Source organism: Dermacentor silvarum, chromosome 11 (assembly GCF_013339745.2).
Source record: "Dermacentor silvarum isolate Dsil-2018 chromosome 11, BIME_Dsil_1.4, whole genome shotgun sequence".
Taxonomy (NCBI): Eukaryota; Metazoa; Arthropoda; class Arachnida; order Ixodida; family Ixodidae; genus Dermacentor; species Dermacentor silvarum.
Genome location: NC_051164.1, coordinates 81933901 through 81952671, shown reverse-complemented (window position 1 = coordinate 81952671; position 18771 = coordinate 81933901). Strand labels below are relative to the sequence as shown.

The 18771-nt window shown below is 43.9% G+C and overlaps 2 protein-coding genes across 8 annotated transcripts in view; one reads left to right on the top strand and one right to left on the bottom strand.

Annotated features, from left to right (window-relative positions):
* Window positions 1-14479, top strand: part of LOC119433304 (dihydropyrimidinase-related protein 2) — a 76705-nt gene extending 62226 nt beyond the window's left edge. For all 3 annotated transcript variants that reach the window (XM_037700448.2, XM_037700450.2, XM_037700449.2), the window contains 7 exons: window positions 1875-2031; window positions 3310-3451; window positions 5746-5829; window positions 8156-8335; window positions 9831-9917; window positions 11040-11250; window positions 12988-14479. In XM_037700448.2, coding sequence (XP_037556376.1) covers window positions 1875-2031; window positions 3310-3451; window positions 5746-5829; window positions 8156-8335; window positions 9831-9917; window positions 11040-11250; window positions 12988-13073 — 947 coding nt within the window. In that variant the 3' untranslated portion in view covers window positions 13074-14479. The remainder of the gene's footprint in view (window positions 1-1874; window positions 2032-3309; window positions 3452-5745; window positions 5830-8155; window positions 8336-9830; window positions 9918-11039; window positions 11251-12987) is intronic.
* LOC119433329 (uncharacterized) overlaps window positions 12976-18771 on the bottom strand; it is an 82738-nt gene continuing 76942 nt past the window's right edge. For 2 of the 5 annotated variants that reach the window (XM_049658549.1, XM_049658550.1), the window contains one exon: window positions 12976-13076. The gene's annotated coding sequence lies outside the window, so the exon portion shown is untranslated. The remainder of the gene's footprint in view (window positions 13077-18771) is intronic. The other 3 variants (XM_037700479.2, XR_007464241.1, XR_007464240.1) reach the window with 3 other exon arrangements.

The following is an 18771-nucleotide window of genomic DNA, read 5'->3' as shown; positions in this document are numbered from 1 at the left end:
CAATAGCTGTTTCAGTTCACAATGGTGTCGCCGCTGCCGAGGAATGTAATCGCTATCGCTGGAAATGTGAATAAAAGTACCAGGTCCCTGCCGTGATCGAACCCAGGCCTGCTGCGCGGGAGTCGGATACTTCACCACTGAGCCACGCAAGCGCTTGCTATCACGCAGCAGAAAAATGCCCTATAAACGCAGGCGCAGACGATCCGAGCCTCCGCCAGTATGGTGGCGCCATCTAGTTAAGGCGCCTGTGCGTGCACAGGCGCGCACACAGCGTGCACAGGTGCAGACGACGAGATGCCATTCAGACGAGGCGCGCAATCAACTCGATCCCGATGTGAGATGTGCGCCACATATTCTGGATACCTCTACGGTACACGTTATGGCGTCTCCTCGCAAGGCACGAACAGCTGCTGAAGAAGCGAATTGTAGAGCTGCGTGCGCGGCTACAACCAGGCATCATCGGGCTCAGCAGACTGCTGTGCAGAGAGTATTACAAGCCGCAGCTCGCCGTTGACGCCGGGCAAACAGTTCAGATCGTTCTCGTCAAAACGAGGCGAAGAGACTTCGCCGCGAAGACCCTGGTGTGCGTGGTGCCGAAATTGGAGCTACTCTTGAGCCGCTCCGCCAGCTTATGTTGTGATTGTGCTGCGTGTGCCGCGCAGGCCTGTGACTTTATTTTTTTACTATACTATTATTTATATGAAAACTGCGACTCCGGGAACAAATTGCACTTTGAGGAAGCTCTGTCTTAAGGAAACTAAAAGCCCGTTTTTTACATTACTGCACAGCCACTTGTAAAGTGCACTAATAGTACGAATGCTTTTTTGCTAATCATAGTCTTGTGCATAAAATTTGATTACTTCCACAGGCCAATATTTGAACTTTGAAAGCGACAAGCGATTGAACGAAAATTCGGCCGCAAGAATTTGTACCTCAATCTGCATGCGTCTGGCTAAACACCCACACACAAGACTTTACTGACATAAAGTGCTGTTATTTTCCTGCGTGCCTCATTATATATATATATATATATCGTGCTGCGTGATAGTTGGGACACCCTGTGTATGTATATATATATATATATATATATATATATATATATATATATATATATATATATCGTGATAGTTGGGACACCCTGTGTATGTATATATATATATATATATATATATACATACACAGGGTGTCCCAACTATCACGCAGCACGATTTAAAAAAGAGGAACGGCGTTACGCGAAGCAAACCTAGTGCGTATTGTTTCCAGTGCAGTGGAGTAGCCGCCAGTAATTTTCGTTGCTGAGATTTAATTAGCATATTGTAATTAATTATCTAACTCAAGAAGTACTGTTCTAATTATCAGTGTCAATGAGAAAATTGTAGAGCAACATGAAAAACTCCCAATACAGCTTTCTGTTGCTCATACGTGCTACATAAATGTGTTTTCCCGAGCGTGAAAGAAGCCCATGAATACATGCAGAATTGCCACGCGACTGGCCACTCGAGGCACTTCGCATAACGGCGTTCCGTTCCTCTTTTTTAAAATCTTGCTGCGTGATAGCTGGGTCAACCTGCATATATATATGACAGGTGAAATATTGCAGGAAGAAAGCAGGCCCACGAATATCAAATAATGTATATTTACAACTGATGTATATGGCGTTGTAACTGATGTATATGTAAATGGTGGTTAAGCGCCTGTTTTGTCCTTGGGGCTGCTAGAGGCGCTGATTGTTAATGTGCATTAGGCCTAAAGGGAGTCATATACAGTAATTCCAGTGTGCACAATTCCATTCCATCAAGATAACTCGGCGTTTGCCTTAACATCGGCCTTCACTGCGCTGCGCCCCAATGTCCCTTGTTTTTTGTCGAATCCAGGTTGCGTAGTGTTTGGCCAGCCCACAACAGCCAGCCTGGGCACTGATGGCAGCCACTACTTCAACAAGTGCTGGAGCCATGCAGCCAGTCACGTGACCTCACCGCCGCTGAACCCGGACCCTACCACACCTAGCCGTCTCATGGACTTACTCGGATGGTACGTGAAACTCATGACACTTTTCCCATATCCGCGACTCTTTTGGTCAAACAATAAACACAATGTGAATGAAAGTCTGTCGTCGCCTTCCGAAGATGTTTTAGGGTTTCTTACTTCCCCACAGTGGTAACGATACCATGTAGATGACTCACACACTACACTCTTTAAGGAATGAGACCTCTTTATTATGGCACAGTTAGGGTCTGCGATCGTGGATCATTACATCGCACCTGTATTCTGAATTGATTATTGTATTGTATTGAGTTGTATTTCGCACTCTAGTTCACTGCGCGGTTTTGAAAAAGCGCTTGTTATAGGCAGTCGTTACAATGTAACGTGAGAATCCATGTAAAAATAAGCTACCGGGTGCTTTATTCATCGTAAGTGGTCCCTGCAGTTTTACTTTCGTCCTCTTCCTGTATACTACTGTTTTTGTACTAATTTACTTATCAATAAAATTGAATTGAATTGAATTGTGAGTGAAAATACAATGGCAAATAAATAAAATTGATATGAACTTCTATATGCAACAAAGTTCTGGAGAGACAGACTGGCCTGTTGAGGCTGTACGAAGAGTCCTGACCACCTCATACCTAGTGAATCTGTCTGGCAAAGCGCAAGCAGACAACTTTAATGAATGACTTGACAGAAATCCAGACATCACCGAAATGTGCAAGTATAGAAAATGCATTTAGGTACATCTACACCCACATAGATAGGCTATTTTTAGCAAGCATGTGCAGTTTTGCATACTAACTCGAGCAGCCAGTCGCTTGGAAATTTTGCGTGTATTCACGGGCTTCTTTCACGCTCAGAAAAACTTTTATGTATGACGTATTCAGCAACAGAAAGATATATCGGGAGTTTTTCATGTTGCTCTGCAATTTTCTCATTGACACTTTTCATCAAATTATAATTGCGAAGTTGATTAATTGACTAATTATCTAATTAGGCAGAATGCAAAAAATAATCTGCGTATTTCCTAGTGACTGCAAACAGCATAACCTTTGTTCTGTCCAGCTACATGGGGTTTGTATATGTTTAATGTTTGGCCCAAGTTAAGTGAAACACCCTGTATATGCTCCTCTGCATTGGCCATTTATCATAAGTTGCTACAAATGCGTATTCTGCTGAACGTACTAGCTGCTTCGCCCACCTAGTGGTAACAGCCATCTGCGTCTGCAAGATCGTTCCACTGTGGTAGTGAAAACTGAAAGTATGCCGCACGAATGAAACTATGCAACTCTTAAGCGCAAAAGGAACTGAATTTATTTCCAGCGGAGACCTCCACGTCACCGGTTCCCAGCACTGCACCTACACAACAGCACAGAGGGCCGTCGGGGCCAATGACTTCACCAAGATCCCGCACGGAGTCAATGGCGTGGAGGAAAGGATGCTGGTTATCTGGGAGAAAGGAGTGGTAAGCACTGGCCTGATACACGACTCTAGTCAATTGCTTAAAAATGTAATTCTGGCGTTGCATGTGCTCAAACTACGAAGTATATCGCAGGCTGTATAGTGGGGGACATCGCATTATTTTAGACAATCTAAGCATACGAGCATTTGATTGATTGATTTATCGATTTTTTTAACGCGAGAGAGCGTTAAGGGCCCGTGTCGCTACGTGTCACAGAAAATCCGGCGTCGGTGTCGGCGTGGGTGCACAGGCATCGGTGGCGGAGAAAATCATCTCGAAGCCTGGATGATTTTGGCTCTCCGATGAAACAGGCCCTCCACGTGGTGCAAGGCGTTAGTGTACAAAATTCAATTTCTCAAAGTAAAATTCGTCAGAAAAATCATAAAGTACGACTTAAGCACAACCTACAGACATGCTAGTGTCAGATTGTAATTTGAATGTATGAGAAAACATAATTCTGTTACGAGGAAACTCGAACACAAACCCCTCTTTCCAGCATTTCTACCATACTAACAGCGGCGCGCAGAGCCGAAGGCGGAGAAAAAAGAAAGCTGCAGATATTGAAACTGCAAACTCTAGCTCATAATCTAATGTGATTATAAGCTAGAGATTTGATTTCCGGGGTAGCTAATAAGCTATCGCGGCAAGTGGTGGTTAAATGTTAAGCCTTCCAACAACAGCACATTGCTTGAATGTTGCCTGTTTTGGTGCAGATTAATTCTCGCTCAAGACTTGCTTGGTTGACTCTTTCTTATTTTTAGAACGCAATGTAGGATTTATCTATGGATAAGCATTTACATTTTTAGAACGCAATGTAGTCAGCCTAGCAAGTCTTGAGCGAGAATTAATCTGTGCCAAAACAGGCAACATTCAAGCAATGTGCGTTGTTGGAAGGCTTTGTACATATTTAGAGGGTAGGAAAAAAATCACAAAGTTGACATTGACAGGGACAGGACAGGACAGCGTGCTCACTCAGAACTCAGTTGTGACTGTTCGCACATATCCTGTAACCTTCCTTGTTCATGTCAATTTTATGCTCATTTCCACCCTCAAGTTCAAGAAAATGCTTTGAAACTTGTGACATCGCAACGCCGAGGTTCTGGCACGAAATTGGAAAAGTTTCGTGCCATTTTGGTCTTCATTTCTTCTGTAATGATTGAACCTCTCCCACCAACATAACGTGAATATAGAATTTTGATCATTACATTGCTGAGTCGTTACTGATTTGATGTTGGGTTCCTGTAGCGTCCCTTCAAGAGATTTCGCAAGCGGGGAAGTAGTACATGATAAAATGCTGAACAGATTAAAAAAAATGTTACCTGAATTTCTTTTTGCCTGTAGAGAAGCACCTAAATATAACTTACAAGTGCTTGTATACTGAAGCAACAATATGATGTTAGAACATTTAGAATCAGTTTCCCATCACTTCACTACCACAGGGAAAAATTTTCATAAAGAAGTTCCGCTGCCCCGTGTGAAATTTGTTGGATCTCTTGCAAAACACTGGAGGGAGTCTCTGGCGCAAAAAAAAGTGTCTTTACTTATATTCTTATGTCTCTTTCTAAATGTACATTGTCAGACTTGGAAGCCGAACCTTCTCACATTTCTATAGCACCCTGGCGAACAGCAGTTGTTGCACGTATTACGACTGCTATTTGTGTGCCTAAATGAATCCAGCCTAGATGGACACTCTGCGCACGGAATGCTCTCATTTGCATGAGAGACGGTCTTACACTCACATGCTTTCGTTGGACGGCTGCACGTGATGTCAGAATTCGTCTACCTCTCTCGCTTAATTGGGTGACCCGTTGCCACTTGATCAGCAGTGGTAGAACAGGGACTGTCGCTAGAGCCAAACTTTCGACTCTAGCGACATTTTCTTGTTCTACCACTCTGAATCACTTCAAGCCTCCATCTTGATCTGAACTTTTGTCTTGTTTCCGTTCCCATTTAGGAGCTCGTAACTGGTAAGTTCCGAAATCGGGAGAACTGGCCGGATGAGGTGAACACTAAAAGGGTCATTAAAATGGAAAGTAATGGAATGACACCCATGTAATGGTGCGCATGATGTAATGGTGCCCCATGACATGTAATGATGTCCATGAATTTCAGGGGTTTACGACAGAAATGGCGTCTGTGGGACGCGCAAGTCGTATGGTGACGCATGAAATGGTGTTCTCGGATGCAGTAGCTCAGCGATGTCGTCTCAAAGGATGTAAAGCCCGAATCGCACCTACGCGAAGAAGAATCGAATAGATCGTTTTCCAAACACATCGATTTCCTCATTTTTCTTTTAGATGACTGGCAAGATGGACGCCTGCCGTTTCGTTGCTGTCACCAGCACGAACGCTGCCAAGTTGTTCAACATCTATCCTAAAAAGGTAAGCAAATTACTTTTAGTGTCTTTTTATTTTTTGGAAGGGCTCTGAAAGGGGGTTATCACGTTAAAAAAAAGTAAACAAGCAAGCATTACCAGGCCCTTTTTTTATTTTTGGGGATGTGATCGTGAAACAGGACTATCAACCAAGTAGTCATGAAAGCTTTAACAGAGAACTTGTAAAAACCACATGAAAAAACTTTAAAATGTAACTTTATGGGAAAATAACATACAAGTTCGATTTCCTTTTAAAAATTCCGTGCTCTGCTATGTGTGTGACGTCACAGGGATCTATGAGTGACCCTATATTTCAGGCTCGCACCAGGTCTTGTCTCGTAGGTCATCAGGCTCATTGTGCTTCCTATAGACAATGCAAGCTCATCACAGTGAAAAGCATGTGACGCCACAGTTTGTCGTCAGTGTTGGCATGATAAGTTTCGCAGCAAATGCACAAAGCGCACCCCAAAAGTGTCCGGTGCGCCACGTACGCGCCCGAAACAAGGACTGTCAGCCATTTTAGACACCGCAGAACACGGCGCGATTGAAAGAAGACAGTTTGAATGTGCACAAAAAAAGAAAAGAAAAAATAACAACGAAAAAAAATAATGGGAAGCTTTTTATCAGACCACTTTAAGCGATGCTGCTGTGTGCCTGCACTGTAAAATAAGTTGTACCCTTAGAACTGAATAAGTGTGTAAATCGGCCTATAACGCACACCCATAAACGTGTTTTTTTAATGCAAGGTTGCGAGTTGTGGACCAATTCACATCCTTGAACTTTTAACGATGTAAATTATTTTACAGTGTGTTTTCCAGAACACCCAGTTTTTAAAGAAGGGAAGGTGTAAAACTGAGCTGCAAAATTGTCGAAGCCTCTTTTTTCTTGTACCAATGAAGTGGGTGATACATGCACTAGCAAGCCGTCTATCTTACTCAGTGACCCTAAGATGGAGTATCTTGAAGGGCTCGTTCAGCTCCATTCACTTTCTCGCGTGTTACAAGTTTGTTGGTCACACAGTTTTATCAGTTTACATGTACGAGAGGTGCTGCCTTGAATTTGTTGTCTTTTCTCATTGTTCATGGATTTTGTTTATGGTTGATGGCTTGTGGTTTTGGTGTTTACAGCATTTGTGTGCACACAGCTGTTCCAAGAGACTGCGTGGAATGGTTGCCTCTTAGGGTTCCATCGAGGCAGTCTATGTATACAAATGCACTGTGGCTCGGTGCACATGTAAATGTAAAGGCGTGGTTGGCCGCCATAAAATTCAGTGCTCGGGCCCTGTACTTTGCCCATTTTTATTGTGCTGCGTTCTTCCAAGCTAGCGCTTTAAAACTCGGGCATTTATGCTATGGCCAATGACAGATTGTGTCAGGGTGGTAATTTGGACGAGCTAGTTATTCATAACGAGCTCGCTTTAGCGCTGACCGACACGGTCACAAGGAGGCACGTAACACACCAAGCGTTCGGCAATAGGATTCTGTGGATGTCGTCGGGAAGACTGACGTTGCCTCGAGTGAGGACACTGGAACCAGAACGTTGCCCGACTGACGTTGCCTCGAGTGAGGACACTGGAACCAGAACGTTGCCCATTTCTGCGGTTATGATTTCGTGGCTAAAGTAAACTTCCTTGCCCAAGGAATTCTTTTCTTTGGTCCGCTAGATGACAGTACTCGGCTCCTAGAGTTGCGAGTGGTCGGAAGAAAAAAAAATTGTGAGAAAAAAAAGAAAAACGTTTCTTTTTGACTTTTTTTCGAGCACCTAAAAACGTTTTGAACATTTCCGGCCTCCAAAAATAACGTAAACTTTGAGGAAGCTTTGTGCCAAAAGCGGACCAAAAGCAACCAAGTTGTTTCTAAGCGAAAGCAGCGATATTCACGCAGATTAATTAGCGCGCTACTTTTTCCTTTTACGTGCTTGTGTTTCGAAAAATTTACACTGTGTGTGTAGAAAGTTTGTTTTGGTGTCACGTTGACTGCAGCAGATCGCCTAATCTTGTGTTTTTAATCAAGCGGATTAGTTGAGCAGATGAAAGGTATTGACAGTCTGTTCATATCTTTTACCAGTAAGAGTACAAAATCGACTCGCTGCACTATTTGTAGAGGACACTGTGAAACCTGTTTCATTGCCAATTTTTTCGAAAAAAAGAACAACAAACGAAAAAAGTTTTTCAGGCCATTCAGAATTCTTGGAAATTTTGCATTTCTAGGCTTGTGCTTCTTGTATATGTGTCTGTCAGCGATGAAACAAGTTCACTATGAAGGATTGTGGTATAATTTGGCGTGTTTCCATGAGGCGATCACTGGTATTTACTTCTTTATGTTGTTCTCCAGGGACGCATCCAAGCCGGCTCAGATGCAGACATTGTCATTTGGGATCCGAAGAAGTTGACGGTAATATCCAAGAAGTCCCACAATTCTGCGGCCGACTTCAACATCTTCGAAGGAATGCACGTCCGTGGTGGACCACAGTACGTCATCTCTGGAGGACACGTAGTCATGGATGATGGCCAGGTGAGCTGGGATTCCGAAACTATCGCCTCTGTCGCGCCAATTTGAGCAGACAAGCGCTTGTCCATACTGAGCTGTTCTTTACAATAAATGCCAACTGCAGCAAAATTTTACGTTGGCGAAATTGGTAATGCATAAGCTACTGAACCGATCTTCAGAAAGCTGAAGGGTTGGTAATTGTCTAGTCTGCTTATTATCAGCTTTTAAAGCGCACCTAGACTAGGGTTCCTCGATGCCCTCCTTGCCCGCAGTGAGAAGGACATTGAGGCACCCTAACCTAGACAGTTTACGCATGCACTTGGTGGATAGCAATAGCGGGGCCTCCGCGATTTCAACGCACCGCTGGTGGTGCCTAATCTTGGAGGTTGAGCCGTGTCTTCTTAGACATGCGTCATTTCTGGCGTAAGGTAATGGTGTGTTTTTTTTTAAATTTTGGCATCAATGACGTGTACTTTAGCAAGCCTTTCGCGACGTTTCCACTCTTATTTCAAACATAACAAATTGCATGGAGGCCCTTCTATATGTACACTATCCTAAACTATAGACTTTTTCAATCCCAAATTTCGGTGCACTTGGTCTTTAAGTGCATGGGCTTAAGCTCATAGCTCACAGCTTTGTTCATGAGATCGCGTTTTGTTATCTCAGCGAAAGGGTACGTCTCCAAAGGAACAAGGCTGATTCTGTAAAGTTTATTTAACTGCAGATATGTTTAGATACGCGAAATATTCTTCAAAGATGGCATCTCAGCATATGCTTTATCGCCAGCAACTTTGCGACGCATCATAGCTAGCCTCGAACACACATCACAGCTGCCCGCAAGTTTTCAACAGCCAGTAAAATGATGTCCTTTCAAATTGATTGCAAATTTCTTTAAAAAGAAAAAAAAAAGCCTTCGCAACCTGCTGGGAATAAATGGCGTAGAAGGTGCTTACTTGATTAGGATAGTGGCACGCAGTGATTTTCGCAGACAGGAATACACTAGAGCCTATGGGTGACCCCACCCAATTCGTGACTCGCAGCCGGCTGCTGTGCATGCAGCATCATACGCACAATACTGCACCAGCTTCTTTTTTTTTAACTATGCTTTTCATAAATTTAGGTGCTCAACATTCTCGGAAACAAGCCCAGTGTTTCTTAGATAAAATGAGACATGGTGAAGATTGGTTATGATGAACCCTCTCTCCGACTAGTACTCCCTGCACAAAGAGTTTTACAGACATGCTGAAGGAATGATACTGAAATATGCAAGACACGTTCGGTTCGCCTGTTCTACAAAACTGTTCTTCTCCAGGCTGTACGAATGTGCTTCTCTCAACAATGTTGCTGTTTTAGCACTGGGCTGTTGAGCATGCGACCAAGATTGTTATGCCAAGCCAAAAATTGGCTTGGCATGGCCACTGTAGTGCCAGACTGCGTTTTTTCCTTCTTCCTTCACTTGCCAGTAACATGATTATTACACGAATGTTATCACATCAAACGACGCATCATTTTTGTGCAGCTCAAAGTGAGTCAAGGGTCCGGGCGCTTCATTGGCCTGCCACCATTCTCACCACACACCTTCAGCAGTCTGTTTGAGAGGGAGCGGGTAAGTAAATGCAAAGTGGTGAACTTTTCTTCGTGAACCCAGTAGTTTCCTGTCAGAACCCATCTACGCGACCAGTCTCCAAGCATTTCTGTCATTTCTGAATGCACTAATCAAAATGGGGATATGCTGTCGCTGGCTTGTAATTTGTATAAGCGGTATGCTTATAACAAGCTCAAATTTTTACTCGAACAGTTGGAACCCCCAAACGCTGTCAACAGCTTTCAATAAAAGGTCCCAAGGACTTTCGTGGCAAAGGAGACGTGGTTGCAGACCTTTTTTTCGGGTAATGTTTGCTCACGGCTGGTAACAGATACGTGAAGTAAGCTAAGACTAAGTTAACAAACTGGTGCAAGAACGTAAGGACGAAGCATCTTGCTCTGTGAACATGGCTCAACATGCAAAACAGTCATTCTTACTGAAATCGTTTCGTGGCCCACACACGTAACTTCGTAGCGCGTGTGTGCAAGTTGTACCCATCCGCTCAGTGGGAACACGCTTTTTAGCTATCGACGCTTATGCATGTCGACTCTGGAAAGCTGTACACAGCCCTTCGGACTGTTGCCAAGCCGACTGGGAAGAGAGTGATAGCGCGTCCCCTCGGCTTCTTTGCCATTCACTGCCTGTGCCCATGAAATGTGAGCGGAATAGACTATGGAGTTTCCTACAGAAATTCCTAGAGGGCGCTAGTGTACAAGCATGGTGATTCAGACAGTGTAACAACGATGGTTAGTAACACGGGATTTGCTTAACCTTCGTCCTTCTTGTTTCAAACATCTCTGCGACTTTGGAAACTGATCATTCTCCACAAAAATATGCGCTAGAAGTGCAACAATTCGCACCGACAATGCGTGTTCTGAGAGTCTTCTGCCGTTAGAAAAGTAGCATTGCTTGGAAAGTTAGGCCGATAGAGGCAGATAAATAGTAAACAAAGCCACGAAAACGTCTGAATCCACAAGCGTCAAGAGCACACAAATCCATGTTACTAACCATCATTCTCACAGCTGCTGAACGATTGAAGCACCAGGGTTTTTTATAACGAATTTTAGTGGGTTTAGAGTGAAGCGTAAGCGCGATGCTGAGCTATAGAACTGTCTAATGTCACGCGGTAACAACGACACGCAGGCCAGCCAGCACCTCAAGGTGGACCGTGACGGCTACGACGGACCCACGGGGGACCAGATGATGAACGGAGGTGACGGTGCTACTCCGCTGAAGAATCAGACGATGCCCCTGAGGGGACAGGAGAGTCCCTTCAGCCCGTCAGAGTTCCACACCCGCGGACCCACTCGCAGCGGAGGTCGCAACCTCCAGGACTCAAGCTTCAGCCTGTCCGGTGAGAATAAGGCGCCCTTATATGTTGCGACTGGCAGCTTACTGCTATCTTAAAAAAAAAAAGCAATAACATTCGGGCAGAACACATCTACGGTGACTATCCAAGTATGCCTATAGCCGAAACGCAGCGTGTATGAAGCGTCTGTATTACAGCCGGGCTTCTCTCTCGCACTTCCCTCTGGACACGCCATCTGGTGGCACCGCCGTGAAGTCTGCGCGTACCGATTGCGAATAACACGGTGATCCAAGCTGGTGTTGAAGACTGCACTACCTTCGGGATCAGCCCCTAAAAAAATGCAGAGCAGTGACGACGATATAGCTAGAGCATTAGTAAGCGCAGTAAGACGTGTAGTTTTTATGCCAACATTATTTGCAGAAACGTTTTCGGAACGGAAAGCAAATAGCCTGTTTTGGAGTAACCTCAGTGTCCAAATGTCAGTTCGCTAGAGTGCCATCCATATCGAGATATGCTAAGCGGTGTCAACAAAGAAGTTGCACTTTCAAGCTATGCACGAGTCAGCATGTGGCAAGAGCGCTCTTGCAGGACTGAGGCAATAGGACTCTGTTCCCTACACTTGACAGTGCAGTCAAGATAAGTGTAGGGAACACATAAAAAAAAGGAAATGAAATATAGAATTACAAAGGAGAGTCCTCAGATCGTGCTCTATTTATGCTATATCCTTGGAATTTGTCGTGCCAATGAGGCTGAATACCTCTCATAATCAAACCAGGGTTATATTTTTTATCAGCTTCACGTTATTAATGAAGTAAGAAGTAAGATGGAAGTGGAAGACAACAGGCGGACGGTGGGAGCCGAACCCGCAGCCTCCGCTACAATCAATGAGTTGCCTGTGCTCTTCTCGGCGTTACTGTGGGCTTCGTATTGTTGTCACTGAAGACGGCATATCTGATCTCTGACATGCGGTCTTGATGACTATTACCGGATATCTATTACGACAACGACCCACAGCAATCGTGCTGGTGCGGACTTGTAATAAAAGCTCAACCGTGCCAACTTTCGCAATATAAACGCTCGCGAAGCATGTGGCTATTACCTGAGCGCTACGAGAAATACTTGTTTGTGCTTCCACCTAGGTTACAGCGCAACTCTCCATAACAGGATGTAAAAAAATTGGCAACATACCATTATTGCAGCGTGAAGTCGGTTTTCAGGACAGCCGGCAGATTTTCCATATTTTTGGCAAGATTGCAAATTATCGGCGTAAATTTGAAAGGCGAACAAATCAAGTTAAACGCGAGTACATTTTAGCAGTAGTTGTTCTCAATTTAAAAAAAAACAGTGTGGGGTTTAACGTATCGAAACTCCACAGTGGTTTATAAAGGATGACGTAGTGGACATCTCCGGATTAATTTTGACAGCCTGGTTTTTTTTATGCACAGTACACGAGCTTCTTGCATTCCACCTCCATAGGAATGCGGCCGCAGCGGCCGATAATCAAACCCGCGACCTTGTACTCAACAGTCTAACGTCATATCCACAAAGCCGCTACGGCAAGTAGTTCTGAAACACAAATCAGCTGACACTCCAAGGTCCACGAATACATTTCTTATTTTGTTCAGGCTGCAGTAATCTCACTTATGTTTTTTTTTATTCATGGGTGTATTAATTTCATAGTAAATAAGAAAATGCCTGCGAGAAACACATGACTATACAAAAGAAACACACACAGGCAAGTTCATAAATTTACAAAGACATTTCACCTCATTATCTTTGCAGGAGCACAGATCGATGACAGCCAAGGCACAAGGAGCGGAATCCGCGTCCACAACCCACCAGGTGGCAGGTCCAGCGGGATCTGGTAGAGCCTGGATGGAACGACCAGTGTCGCCTCTTAACTGTCAAATTATCCTTGTGGTCCCTGCCCTGCTATACGATCCCCTCCCCCCTCACTCTTTTTTTTTGTCTTCTAACTCTCTTCGAACTGCTGTGCGCATTGAAAAACTAGCTACTGCCTCCATAGACCTCATAGCCTACATTCGCAGCAAAGCACATGCCCTGTTAGCTGAAGCTCTGTAAGCGTGCTCTGCCTGTCTGAGCAATGTGCAATGATGGTATTCCATTCTGTTCATGGAGACTTGCTTCAAGTGCAGTCGTGTATGATGGCTGTAACAGAGTAACTCCGGAACAACTACAGCTCGTTAAGGAATAGGATATCACGAGGAGAGGAGCCACTTGGAGACATCTTAAACAGTTACCTGAAACAGCTTCTTTTTCCCGCACATGTGCTCCAGAAAAGGAGACAGTGTCTCGAAAAGCACATGAAATGAAATACCTCCATATCCAGCCTCCATATTCATTCTATTTTTTTTTTTCACAAGAGAAAGCAAGAGTTTGGTGCCAAATGTGTGTCAGACAATAAACGAACAACTGCTTTGCACACAGCAGCAAGAGCTATGTTTTTTGACCTCTTAAAGGTTGTGCTGTTGATGGCTTTGTATGATGAACAGAAGCGAGTCGTAGATAGGCTGGTCACAAGTAAACCGCCTCCAGCAGGATTCGCATTGTAGTTAGACAGTAGTAAAGTACCTGAGTTCTTATTTTTTTGTGTGATTTAAAAGAAATATCTGTGCATTTTAGGTCGCTAAACATTGTCAGTCAACACAACTGCGTTCCATTAGGTTGTCCACTCGATATGATGGCAGTGGCCGGCCGAATTGCTTTTTAACTGAGCGTTGACATATAACTTGAGTGTAGCAGTAAATAGCATGTCATACTTCACAAACAAAGGCGTCAGAAAAAGTGCACAATACAGCAAAACCAGAGCCTATGATTTAAGCACACTTGATCGTGTGCGGCTTACGATCTTATACTAACGATGACGTCCACTGTTCTATTGTGTTATTGCACCACCAGGGGAAGATGCTTAAAAGAAGTCGAGTGGTAACACTTGCCACATTCGCATTCGTAACCAGTAAGAACCTTGTGCAACCATTACAAATCAGCGAATGCCAAGTGCGGTCAGCGGGGAAATAAAGTATTGTAATGCAGGTCATCTATTCGGTTATTTCCACCTGAGGCTTGCACGCTAGATGCGAGGCCTAACGTTTTGTAACTGCGTTGTTCTGGAACATAAACTGACTGTCAATATTCAGAAAATCGGTGATCTGGCAGACACATTGCAAGTGTAGCTATAGCCGAAATGTGTGAGTGATGTGTGTGCCTGTGTGTTTCCATGACCATGTCTGCAATTAAAGCAATTCAGACTGTATGACGTTGGTTCGATTTTTCAGACTTGGAATTTATCACAAACACAGTGACCTGATAATTAACGCCTTAAGTTTATGCAATACTGCGATGCTATTACGTCAAGTTTTACTGCACATGTGAGCTTGCATTATTTGCATGAAGTTTTGGTATGGCGTAATTCAGGCAGCTTTTAAACTGACTGGTAATAGGTGATTTGTAGATACAGCAGCTTTAATGCAGTAACAGACTATAATATCTACCACCACATTTTGCAGCAGCAAGTTAGGTAGAATAAAGCTACGATAGTTAGCAGGGTAATCATTTTGTTACAGTTAAAGAATCAAACACTGTGCAACAAATGTCTCTGTGGCTTTAGCCTAGTGACGAGGCCCCGAATGATATTTATGCTTAATCCTAACTTAATTTTGTAGAGTTGAGCTTCGAGTAATATCTTTCTCTGGATTGAATATCGTCGGAATAATAAAAAGAAGTGGTCTTTTGATTCAATTTCCTTACTCATCCCAAGCTCACCAAAGGACAACAAGTCATCTGCCGCGGACTCTAAACGCACTCCTTTCCCAACCAACAAATATACACACACTTTTACCCCGACTTGACAGACCCACACTGCTCATTATGTGGGTCCATAGCCTTTTTAAATCACATTCTCTGGGACTGCAGGGTAACGGTTTCAGTAGGTACGGTGGAATGATTGAAGTGAACCTGTTTTCTAGTCCCTCCCAGATATTTTCTAATAATTCGGACAGTTCACGTGGCGAAAGTACAAAAGAATTAATATTTGCTGGAACCGGAATCATCTTTTGATAGCGCAAAAATCTAAAAAGGGCTTTTTAGATTTAGACAACGATTTTGTTCATATCATACTCATATATGGCTTTAGAAACCGTAGGCTTGACAGATGCAGCAACAAGTTGGTAATCCCTCCAATTTTTTAGACATTGATTACAAAAAATTTGTTTTCTTGCATCTCTTCGTTTTCGGTGAGCCCGTGTGCATTCTGCATTTCATCACGGACTGAAATATACGTAGACCTGTATCGGAGGTTAAACGCTGCATTCTTCAAGGACCGTTTTAAAACTGCACAGGGGCTCATAGCCCTAATATCTTCTTGCATATTTGTGCATGAAAGCATCGTCGAATTCGTCTTTATATTTCTCATAATTTACTGATGTTTCAATTTTGTTTCTGACAGAAATCAAAGGGAAATCAATCTCCCAAGTATACTAGGAATGTGGTCGCTGCTTGTAGCACAGTCTATAGTATTCCATGAGGAAGAGCTGGAAAGTGTGCGATCTATCATTGATTGAGTATGGCTGTGAACAAACGTAGCAACTTTTGAATTTAGGAAAGATGATTATCGAGCCCATTCCTACAAGCGTTTTCCACCTAAATCAGTTACAAAGCCCCGAAACACATTGCGAGAGTCAGTCACCAGCGAGTACTATGGCTTTTCTGCAGGAAACTAAAGCGCTGTCTAGAGATCGGGTATCCTGCGCTCCTGCTGGGAAATATAAGTTAACTAAGGAAAAAAAATGTCGCAGTTTTGGCCGAAAGGCGAAGTATCAATTGCGATAGCAAATTAGTAGAGAGCTATTCAGAGTAGAGATAGTAGCTTTATTGGCTGCATAAACTTGGACACATTCGCTTACTAACTGAATCAACAAACGTGGTGTCAGCGCGCACAAGCAAACATGAATAGATCACACTCGATGACCGCAGACAACCACTGTCAAAACGCTGGCAGCAAGCGCAGCCGCCGCAGCGAGCGAAGGTTCGTGCGGTCTATCGCTTCAATGGAAACTGAGCGGCGAATGCACAGCGCATACAAAGGTCAGAGCCGTGTGGAGATTGATTTTAAGAGACGGTGCGGGCGACCGCCGCAGCCGGGAAAAGTACAAGCGCCGTTGTTGGCAGAGTAGAAGCTGTCCCCCCCCCCCTTCCCTCCCGCGCTGCCTTCCCGCTTTCCTCCTTTCGTGTGGGAGATTGAGTGGCCAGTTCCCCTTGCGCCCGGTTGCAAGATACGCATTTGGTGCCGCAGCACAGCATCAGCTCACCTCCCTCCTTCCCTCCCTCCCATACCCCCACGGCCTTTCGCGTGACTGAAGTCGCGTTTGCTTTCTGCCGCGCGTTCGCTCTCCGTGATAGCGCGTGTCCCCCCGCGCGCTTTCACTCGTGGATACAGCACGCGGCAACGATTTTATCGCCCTTGGACTTTATACAGAACCTCACGGCGACGGCAGAAATCCACTTGAAGTGTCCACATAATTGCAATCGCAAGAAAAGGGGAGCAGTGTGGGAGTGTCATGTCTAATGCTAAAATTTTACGATACGATATTGATATCGATTCACTGATACGATAGCGTGGCCTTGTGATTGAATTTAGTTGAAACCAAGAAAGCAACACCACAACACTTGGCAGGTCGATCTCAACAATATAACCAATAATTTTTAGTCAAATTTGTAGACCATTTGAAAGCCAATGAGAAGGCTTATATGATAAACCTGTTGCAGCAGAAGCAATCGAAAGGAAATTCCACTAAGATTTTTAGAGTGCCTATACTGAAGACAGAACGGTAACTACCTCATCCTAAATGCTCTCTTTCAAGAAGTCATTCTTGAAGAGGTTCTCTTTTACATATTTTTCAGTTTTCGTCTTATGAGACATTTATAGGGGAGCAGCACTGGCGCGTGTGTGTCTTCAGTTCCATGTCCACATCCTGGAAGTTTTCATAATCTTCCGTTGGGATTCTGGTTCCGTGTGCTCCACATGAGTCGAAGGTCCTTCGCAAGGATAGTCAGCTAGCTGATTGGATGATGATTGCTTTTGAGTTAGGTTTAGAACATCCGAAACTTGGGAGACATGAACTTGGGTAGAGGCTGCACCAATGAACAGCGCCATCTGACTAGAGGGCATTTGTGCCAAGGACTCAGAGTGGTCGCAAGACGTTCCACAGCCTTTTCAGTAGCATTCTCTGCTGCATCTGCTATGGCAGATAGAGAAACATCTATGCCAGTGATGTGACGGGTTGTTATGCCTGCATAGACCTGGGCTCTTCCCTGAACCTCAGTAACTACTTCCCTACGTGAGCAGCACCTGCGTTCCTTCACTTCAAGTATTCTCGTTCCTTCACAGAACAGTTGGAGTAGTCTGCAGGGTGAGCTTCATTACACAGACATTTTGCTTCCCAACACTTAGTCTGTGTTTTCGTGATTATCTAAGGATAGTCTGCATCGAGCAACTGACCTGTACCTTTTTTTGCTATGCCGGCAGTGTCATTATTTCAAGCACTTTAGTGGTCATGGAGAAAGCGGCTCTGCTCTTTATATTATGGACCATGCTTTAATTTCAGATGGACGAACTGCTTCTGCTAACGTAACAATCACCGATTCCGTATGCGATTTCTTGTTCTCGATAATTCGGCTACATCGGCATACAGAAAAAGCACCAGTAACTAAACACAAATCTAGTACTTCTGAGGAGTTTAGGCTCCCGCCTACCCCACGAAATAAGCCTTTCGAGCAAGCAAGGTGTGCTGGAAGAAACGGTCTCGCACGTTTATTGCACAAGAAATCAGCTCTTGTTATTCACGGTGTCTCCCTGTAGAGACGCAACTTACTTTTCAGCGTACCGACTAGCCTTGAACATAACTCGTAATGTACAAGTAACCATAAATAATGTCACGATAACCATAAATAATGTCTTGGGTCGTATTAGTAGTGATAGTAATGTAAACAAAAAATTGTATTTTGGAGTGCATTACAAGGTTTGAGGTGAAGTTTGACTTGTTACTTTGTATACCTGCTGTTAATTCGTTTCTTTTTTTTTTTTACTTGAGTCCTCAATTCAATAAAAACCAGCGCATCTTCTCATGAAAAAACATTTCAGTTCTTTTGATAATATAACGCTCAGTATTACAATTCAATATCCGCAATCAATTGTTAATTACGGGCAACTGGTCTGACCTAACCTTAATATTCATGCTACAGGTCTAAAATCTCTTCTGCAAAGATTGTGCCGTATTCCCGATAAAATATATAAATATGGTGACCTTAAGATAAATTAATGATGAATCGTGACTGAAAGGATGAGCAGCCACAGTTGGCGTGGAAGGACAGCGGAAAACGTCGCGTCATCGAATGCCCAAGGACTTTGTTACGAAACAGCATCTGTCCCGAGAAATCGGGTATATGCGACGAAGCACGTTCTGCAACTCTGCACCGTTTGTGGAGATGGAAGTCGATCCCTCAACCGGTAGTAAGCTAGGCTCTATACTGACTTAAGTTGCCGTACAA